General features: G+C 40.9%; 1 protein-coding gene across 4 annotated transcripts in view; it reads left to right on the top strand.

The window, feature by feature from the left end:
• The window catches only part of LOC117935241 (multiple epidermal growth factor-like domains protein 11), a 145,062-nt gene that overhangs the window by 39,997 nt on the left and 95,288 nt on the right, over positions 1-9,777 (top strand). For all 4 annotated transcript variants that reach the window (XM_034857535.1, XM_034857391.1, XM_034857460.1 and 1 more), the window contains exon 5: positions 5,005-5,105. In XM_034857535.1, coding sequence (XP_034713426.1) covers positions 5,005-5,105 — 101 coding nt within the window. The remainder of the gene's footprint in view (positions 1-5,004; positions 5,106-9,777) is intronic.

Here is a 9,777-nt window from a genome sequence, read left to right as displayed (position 1 = left end):
GGTGGTAGTGTGATGGTCTGGGGCTGTTTTGCTGCTTCAGGACCTAGAAGACTTGCCGTGATAAAAGGAACTATGAATCCTGCTGTCTACCAAGAGATCCTGAAGGAGAATGTCAGACCATCTGTTCGTGTACTCAAGCTGAAACGAACTTGGGTTCTGCAGCAGGACAATGATCCTAAACACACCAGCAAGTCCCCCACCAAATGGCTGAAGAAAAACAAAATGAAGACTTTGGAGTGGCCTAGCCAAAGTCCTGACCTGGATCCTATTGAGATGTTGTGGTATGACCTTAAAAAGGCCGTTCATGCTCGAAAACCCTCTAATGTAACTGAATTAGGACAGTTCTGCAAAGATGAGTGGGCCAAACTTCCTCCAGGACGCTGTAAAAGCCTCATTGCACGTTATGGCAAACGCTTGGTTGCAGTTGTTGCTGCTAAGGGGGGCCCAACCAGTTATTAGGTTTAGGGGGCAATCACTTTTTCACACAGGAACATGATAGTTTGGATTTTTTTTCACCTTTAATAACAAACACCTTCATTTACAAATTGCATTTTGTGTTTACTTGTGTTGTCCTTGACTATTGTTTAAATTGGTTTGATGTTCCGAAACACTTAAGTGTGACATACATGCAAAGGAACAGGAAATGAGGAAGGGGGCAAACACTTTTTCACACCACTGTAATTGGATAGACCTACAACCAATCAAAGCAACAGATAGACCTACAACCAATCAGAGCAACAGATAGACCTACAACTAATCAGAGCAACAGATAGACCTAAAACCAATCAGAGCAATGGATGGACCTACAGCCAATCAGAGCAACAGATAGACCTACAACCAATCAGAACAATGGATGGACCTACAGCCAATCAGAGCAACGGAGTATGTGGCTGTTGATCATCTGTCTATCATCGTATAAAATAACTCAACGAGCCGCAGTTAGCTCGGCATGCGCTGCATTCTCCGATGCTGGTGCAACGTGAATAAATGTCTGTGTGTGTGCAACTGTCTCAGCTCGCACACACACACACACTTCAAAAGCAAAAGAAATGGAAAGAAATACAAAATATGTTATGCTGCATTCAAACATGGTTTCTTATTAAATTAAACTATTTTTTAATGGAACGTAAATTATGCAACTGTCTCTGCCGGCAGCTACACTCCCACCAAATCACTGGTGATATCTTATTAACTTAAACATAAGATTATGAGACTTAAGTGAGGTAGCAACAAACAAGGCTGCATTAATCAGCTTAAAGCAAGGTAACCGTCTTGTGAATAAGCCGTTCTAGGTAAGTTTGCTTTGAGACGATTGGTCATCCAGTGCTGACTCACTGATCAGCAATCGCAGCTTTCTCACACGTCCATCTTCGCCAGGATACACTTCAAGACCTGACATGTCTTGACTCGGCTTGTTCTTTAAATGGTAAAGGCATTTCACTGTAAACATCAGGCTTGATCTTGACTCCTTCCTCCATTATTGAAAGGAATCAAAGATCTTCTAGTGAGAAGTGAGCATCCCCCTCGCTCCTTTTATTAAAGTCACTCTAATATCTTCATAACATTTGGCAAAGTGAGTAACTCCTTGACATTTGTTTGACATATTTATCGTACTTTACTTGTCAGATTGTCAGACGCCTGAAGGCATGACATCACTTGTCTGACAATAGTTCTGTGGCTGCTTTCAACTGAATCTCCGTAGTCGACAGTTACTACCAGAGCCAACGATACTCCAGCCAAGGTTGGTTTTTTAAGCAAAATGCTCCTCATCTTACCCAGAGACACAATTTCTCTGGGTAACAGGTCTTCAGAACAATTGTAAACTATAAGCAGACCAACGTCACGGTCAATTAAAGGATCAATCTCTTCTGCAAGATGCTCTAGACGAGGCCATGCTCTTGCTGTCTTGGGTGTAGGAATATGACTTAAAGGCAGGAATGAAGTCTATTGAATAGGTTACTGGAAGAGTGATTTTCTTTGGTGAATAAAAATCTCTGATCTGCAACCCAGTTAACTTCTGACTTGGAATGACTGTACTTCTTGATGACATATACGAGAACTTCATGCCCTGGGCTACTTGTTGTTGACAACCACACTGGAATAACGGTAGACGTGTATGTTCCAGTCATGTTTTGCACTACACGGTTAGAGGTGACTTCCTTAGAAGGCAAGGCAGCTTTATTTGTAGAGCACATTTCAGCAACAGGGCAATTCAAAGTGCTTTACACAAAATCAGTAAAAAAACTAAACAAAAAACGGATAAAACACAAGTATAAATAGTTAAAAATAAAAAAATCAAGCAACAAAATTCATTCTATAAACTTGAGACTATACTTCACACTAATTAGTCCATGTTAGTGCTGCCTTTCGTGATCACCCTCAGTCTCAATACCCTTCACGACTCTATTTTAGAGACGTTATCTCTCCTTGGACTCTTCTTCACACTAATTAAGCCGATCTAGTGCTGCCTTTCGTGTCTACCTAACAACTGTCTTTGCGCGATTTTCAGATGTTTTGACACTACAAATTCACACTTTTTCTTTAAAGTGTTACTGTTCGAGCCTGTCTTTCTCTGTCTTACACAACCTTAATACGTATACCTATTCAGTTCCTCAGCAAAATTCATCATAAGACCATTAAACATTAAAGAAATAAAACCGGTAAAACACATGTACTGTTCGAGTCTGTCTTTCTTAGAAGCTTCATTTGTTTGCTTAAATTCCGTCCTTTTCTTTGACCTCTCCTTCTCTTTGGCTTGGTTCCAACTCTCCTTTCTCTCGTCATCTCTTTGATCTTTCTTTCCTTCATTCTTGACACGGTCTTCATGCAAACCGGTTGGGTGCTTCCTTTTACATGTGTCGCAGACACTCCTCCTTTCATAGTTCTTAGAACGGTGTCCTGTCTTCAAGCCTCCAAAACACAGTCCTTTAGTTTGCACAAACTTGACCTTTTCTGAGATTGACTTTTCTTTAAACTTTTGACATGTTTGAATCCCATAGTGCAACTTCTCACAAAAGACACATGTTTTAGGGTCTGGGTTTTCTTCTGAACTGCGTATCAGCACCTTTGCACCCACATTCCGAGGCTTTGGTGTCTTAACCTTTTCACTATCACCAGACTTCAAAGCATGAAGAGATGTCACAGGATTGCAGACTATCTTGGTTTCTCTTGCAACAAACTGAACAAATTCACCGACACTTGGAAAGTCACTGCCAGGACCTTCCTGTTCCCTCTGGGTATTAACCAATCAGGAAGCTTGCTGAGCATTCTTTGGTTTTCACCACAGTGACTTAGGACTGTGAGACTTATTTAACTTGTCTTAAATACTTGACTTCTTGTAGGTTTAACCATGCAATGCTCCTGGGTTCTGCTTGCCTCTTACTATGTTATCATTGTATGCACAGTCTTATCTTTGATGGTCCAATTCAGTGTAAACGTGCAGCTCCGCCGACGGACGGCAGACGCGGATCTTCATCTCTCCACGTCTCCACGTTGTGTTGAGCAGGCTGAGTTCTCACTGTAGCTCCCTCCAGTTTACAGACACAGACACAAGGCATACTTGTTTACGGGCATTTGTTGGTCGAATCATGTCTTCTTCGATGCCATCAAACATGCCGTGAGAACTAAATACAACATAGATATCACATACATTTCAGAAGTAATATTCTCACAGAGAACAGCACATGAATAAATAAGCAACACAGATTGACTGTTAATAAACCGTCACACAGTTATGCTTTTATGTTGATAATTACGCGCAAGAAATAACTACGCATACCTTTAACTCAAGGTGAGTGAAAAAACTGGTAACAAAACTTCTCTCCAGCGTGTCCCTTGATGAACTTTCAAATGTAAAGCCATTACAAAATAACTCAACGAGCCACAGTTAGCTTGATGCTCCGATGCTGATGCAACGAGAATAAATGTCTGAAACAACCAAACCTCAGAACAATAGTTCCGCTTTACAATGCCCACATAAACAGGTCCGCTTGCGCACACACACACACTTCAAAAGCAAAAGAAATGGAGAGAAATACAAAATGTATTATGCTACATTCAAACATGATTTCTTATGAAATTAAACTATTCTTTTATGGAACTTAAATTATGCAACTGTCTCTGCTGGCAGCTACAATATGTGTATGTACAGTGTGTGTGTGTGTGTGTGTGTGTGTGTGTGTGTGTGTGTGTGTGTGTGTGTGTGTGTGTGTGTGTGTGTGTGTGTGTGTGTGTGTGTAACTCCTTGATGCAGTGGCCGTGTTTGACTCCGACCTGTGGCCCTTTCTTTGCTGCATGCCATTCCCCCTCCTTTAATATTTAAGCTTTGCGTTACAAATAAAAGCCTAAAATGCCCTAAAAATTAAATTAAATAAATTTAAAAAAAAACTCAACAGCATGTCTCTTTCCAGAAACCATGACCCGGTTAATCAAGATAATCTACAGACCAGGTCGTGAACAGTTTCATGTAGGAATCATCTTGCTGCATTTAAATAAAAATTGGACAACCAATTTTTAAACAGTTCATGTGATCACGTGTGATTTCCCCTCCCTCTTGGTCTCAGAGACATCATCCAGTCTGTTCTCATCTTATACGCATGATGTCCAACGCTGTCAATCTTGTACTGTTTGTTTGAACATCTGTGGCTGGAGTTCAGAAGCAGTCAGTCGCTGGTGTCTACTACCCAACACCGGCCGTCCACTTGAGCTTTGTGTGATGTGCTCATTCTGATGAGCAACCATCGGCTTTAATGACCACATTAAGCTTTATTGGCACCAGTTTAGCTCCTCCAGCTAAGAGCTGAGTCACTGATCTTAAGCTGAAATGTCAGACAACATCAGCGTCCTTGAACGAGAGGGAGAACCTCCCTTAAACGTTTAAGTGGTGCTCGTCTTTCAGAAGTGTAGTTACAGTACGTGGGCAAAACTGTTGTTTTCACAGTGCAGAACCACGACACCACCTCCTTAGTAAATGTTGTCGTTCTCTCTGTGTGTTTGTGTGTGCAGAATCAGCTACAAGACGGCGTACAGAAGAGGCGTGAGGACGATGTACAGGCGACGCTCTCAGTGCTGCCCCGGCTTCTATGAAAGTGGAAACCTGTGTGTTCGTAAGTTTTGCAGATATTCTTTTATTTAATTTTTTTATACATTTTAAACAATAAGGTGAAGGCTCTTTTAATTGTAATGGATAACAAAGAAGTTTCCTTGCCTCCGTGGAATACATGACGATTGTACACTTGCTATTTTGTTTGTGTGTTACAAAGATCATTTGGGGGGGGGGGGGGGGGGGGGGGGGGGGGGGGGGGGGGGGGGGGGGACTCAGTGGTAGAGCGCTCGCCAAGCGGTAGGTTGGTAGCTCGATCCCTGGCACTGCAGCTGAAGTGTCCTTGGGCAAGACACTGAACCCCAGTTGCCCTTGATGCTGCCCCATCGGAGTGTAAATGTGTGTGAGTGTTGATCGGATGAGCAGGCGGCACCTTGTGTGGCAGCCTCGGCCACAGTGTGTGAATGTGTGTGAATGGTGAATGTTTCCTGTACTATGTAAGAGCGCTTTGAGTAGTCGGTAAGACTAGAAAAGCGCTATAAAAAAACGACCATTTACATGTAATAGCTCATTATGGCTCTTGCGTTGCTTCACAAGTATAAAAGGGTTGTGATAACAGAATTGTTATACTACAATTTTAACATCTGATTTCAACAAGCATACGCTCGCACAAACAGAAATGTCACTGATTACCTGCTCTCCAATTCTGAACACAATCAAAAATAAAGAGAACGGTGGTGTATCCCGAGCTTCGTGGTGTTACTAAGGATACATTTCCCTCGCGTGATATTTGCAAAAATCTGAAAAAAAGTCAACAACATAATGGCGGAGAGCATTTTTGAAAGGCAGCGCTTTAGCAAAACTGTTAAATGCAGCGTTTTCCTTCGGCTTGCAGGAGACTTAGGTGGACATACGGTATTTGGCTGGGGGTTTAAGGGGTCCTCCCTCTAAACGTTTGTCACTAAATAAGTGAATAAACATTGCAAGTTTCCCTTCATTTTGGACTGTTATCATGAACAAATCTGTGTCTAAACATTGGAAAAGCTAAAGCAGAGAATGAATAAATAACCATTAAATGTCACTAAATTTTTCCCCAGCCTGTCTATGGTCCCCCAGTGGCTAGAAATGGTGATAGGTGTAAACCGAGCCCTGGGTATCCTGACCTGCCTTCGAGAAAAGGAAAACTAAAATGGGCAGATCTGGCATTTTGCCCCTTATGACATCATAAGGAGCAAGGTTACCTCCACTTTCTTGAATTTGTCCAAGGACCTTTTTGAGAACTTGCTATAGAAGTCAACTCGGGACCAACTACAATCACTAGATCTGTGAGAAGTCATTCAGGTAGTTTTGATGCTTACATAAATTTTACATTCAGTATTTACCTGATGAAGGTCTAAGACCTAAACGTTGTATTTTCTAAATAAATGATTGCTTGTGTAATGGTCAGTGTGCAGGACTCTTCCTAAGCTCCTGATCTGCTACTTTTGGACACATCCTACAAGAGGTGTGCAAAAAAGCTTTTCAATGTTACATTCAGTGGTGCCCAAAAACACCTTGGGTGCTGTGCCTAAGCCTTATAATGGTAGGGAAAACCCTGAAATATACTGAAGCTATAGAACTATTGCTACTGACATTTAAAGCTGCATTTATTGATTTTTTTTTCTTCTATTTTGTTTACTTATAGCCATTTTTAGGGCAATGCAAGGAGCTAAAACACGGTCAGATAGGAGGAGGAGGAACAACGTTAGCTTTTCTTTCAAGTTAACTTCTTCCAGGACACAAACTTTGCTCCCCCACTTAAAAACCCTCTGTGTTACATGTGGTCTTACATTACACATAAGATTATACATAAGAAACACAGTGCACTTTTCATAGCTCTATGTACGAAAAGTTCATGAGGAAAGCCCTGCCGAGGCAATCAGAACTGAGTCGCAGTCTCCGAGGTTCAAGAAGAGGTTGTAAACTAAAATGATTTACTCATCTTATAGACGTCTGCCCAGAAAAAGTAATAATCCAAATTTAATCAGCAGCATATAACAAATGTATCTTATGACCACTTCATTACACGTAATAGTCTTGTTACATTCTCCGCTGCTGAAAGACACGGAGCTTTACATAGTACCGTGCAACCGACAGCAACAAAGACATGAGCTGTAAGTGATATAAAACTGATATAAAGACCAACTAAATGACATTATGTGTAAGCAGCATTTTAACTACTTTCATGAGAAGTTAACACACGTTGCTCTCTACTTATAAATGCTAAAAAAATGCTCTTTGTGTTAGATCAAAGGACAGAAAAACATATCCAACATTGTTGCTTCCTATCAGAGAGCTTTCTGCAGAATACAGCTGGATCTGAAATATGTCTGCATAACGTCTCTGCAACAAACAACATAATTTTCGTGTCATCTGTATTGTTATGTTCAAACCTTTTTTTCCACTTGATACACACGTCTTCAGGCTTGTTAAAATTGCTGTGGAACTTGTGGAACAGTGACTCAACCTCTGTCGTTATCTTTTCACTCGCGACAGGCGTTTATCTATATCTGCTGTTAGAGCTGTCAAAGTAAGATCAATCCGGCTCTCTTACAAAGTGGATCCATTTCTTTTCTTTTTTTAACCACAGAGAGCTTTGAAATCAATGTAAACAGAAGAAAAAGGGATACGTCAAACTACTGAGACTTTTAAAAAAGCACTAAAAAAACATTTCTTTTCAGCAGAAGTTATGAGTTTTAATTAATCCTGCAAGAAGTTGCACTATATCTGTATTTTAAATCGATGTTTTTACCATGCTTTTATGATCTAAAATGTAGCACTTTGAGATTTTCTCTAAAAGTTGCAAGCACAAAACTTTGGCTATTACGGAGTTAGATCTCGTCAGATATCTCATAAAACTGAAAGATGAGAGCTTTATTCCGAATGTTTTAACAATGGTGTCTTCTTGGCTCACTTCATTGGGTAAATCAGACTTGTTCGTCCTCTGCAGTCTTTAATCTCAAGTGCAAGAGGCCGGTTATCTTTGTGATATTTGTCCCGTTCACCTCAGATGGGATGTGAACCCAGGGTGGGTGGGATAGACGTCGGTCAGGGAGATTAAACCCTAACGTTTCCCTGCACTGTTGTTTTAGTTGGAGGCTGGTTTGAAGTTGTTTTCCTCCCAGCTAGAGAAAAACAACTTTGAACAGTTGCGAAAATGCCAAAACATTTTTCTGAGTAAAACAACGTATATAAAAGCTGAACTTTATGGCCAATTTGTTCTCTTTGGAATATTTGGAAAGTTTGATGGAGCAGATGAGACAACAGATGTTCAGTCAAAGCTCACACGACAAATGCACACACTTCTTTATTTAATTGTAAACCCAGTGTTCAGCTGCTGTTCTTAATTGTTAGAAAAACACACACACACACACAGACACACACACACTGCATATATGTATATCTCATCACATCTGATACAGCTCAAAAAGTCTTGAAAACCACAACTTTCCTCAAACTATTACAACTTTAACTTTACGTAATGTAAGCTGTTTTTAAGTTGTTGTTTTTTCTTCTTTTTTAAGATAATATTTATTAGGCTTTTTTGGGCTTTATTTTCCCAGGACAGATGAAGACGTGAAAGGGGAGAGATGGGGGGGGGGGGGGGGGGGGGGGGGGGGGGGGGGGGGGATGGCATGCAGCTGTGTCGAGGAGTAAACCTCTGTATATGTGCGCCTGCTCTACCAACTGAGCTAACCCGGCCACTTAATCTGTTTTATCTAGTTTTCATTATCAAGCTTTTTTTTTCTAATTTAATACACTAGGAAAGTTGCAAAGTCGAATACAGGTTCTAAACAGAGCATGAGTAACATTTTACACTATGGTTTGACATAGTTTAGCCTCTGTGTTTTTTTTTTTTTTTTCTTTTTTTTGAGAAGAAGCTGCAAGCAGCAAAAAAACAAAACAAAACGGCAAAAGTGTCATGTCTATGCCACGATTAAAGATCCCAAGAAGGTTTGGAGCAGGTACAAGGTACAATATTTGACTCTTACTTAACCCTCATCTCATGTAGTCCTTTGGCCAAGTTTTACCCGTTTTCAGTTAATTTCTTCTTTTTTTGTCACAAGAAATGGGCCGTCGAAATAAGCGCTAAAATGTCGACCTTAAAAATATCCAAAAACTTAAAAAAAAAAACACCAAAAAAGCATCCACAACATTGAAAAAGTGACAAAAACGTCGGAAAAAACGTGATAATAAGTTTTAAATTTGTAATTTTCACAGACTGTGTGTTTTGCGTCTCACAGTGAAAATCCACTTGTGTGTTTAAAGGACAGAGGAGACGGATGTCCTTTTATTTGGCCCGGAGCCAGTTAGAATCTGTTGGCTGTTTGTTGTGTAATGGGATTCATTTTTCACAGAAATGTCCCGACACATCCATAAAGAGCCCAAAGCGAGTGGGACTACCAACTGGTTGGCATATGATGAGGGTGAAGACTGGTTTAACCAGTAAGCCTAAGCTTTTCAGAGAAAATAATTTTTTCTGAATGCCCGTCTCCCTGCAAGCAAACACATGCAGATAAAAGTGAGATCCTTGAAGGTATCAATGGGGGGGGGCAGCAGCTCAGTCCATAGGGGGTTGGGTTGGGAACCGGAGGGTCACTGGTATGGTACTGGTTTTGGTATGGACCAAAAAGTAGGGAGTGTGGATTGGTGGCTGGAGAGATGCCACTTCACCTCCTGGGCACTGCCAGGTGCTG

The sequence above is a fragment of the Etheostoma cragini genome, chromosome 1, assembly GCF_013103735.1.
Source record: "Etheostoma cragini isolate CJK2018 chromosome 1, CSU_Ecrag_1.0, whole genome shotgun sequence".
NCBI classification, from domain to species: domain Eukaryota; kingdom Metazoa; phylum Chordata; class Actinopteri; order Perciformes; family Percidae; genus Etheostoma; species Etheostoma cragini.
The sequence above is the reverse complement of the archived record's forward strand: the minus strand, read 5'-3'. Positions and strand labels throughout refer to the sequence as shown.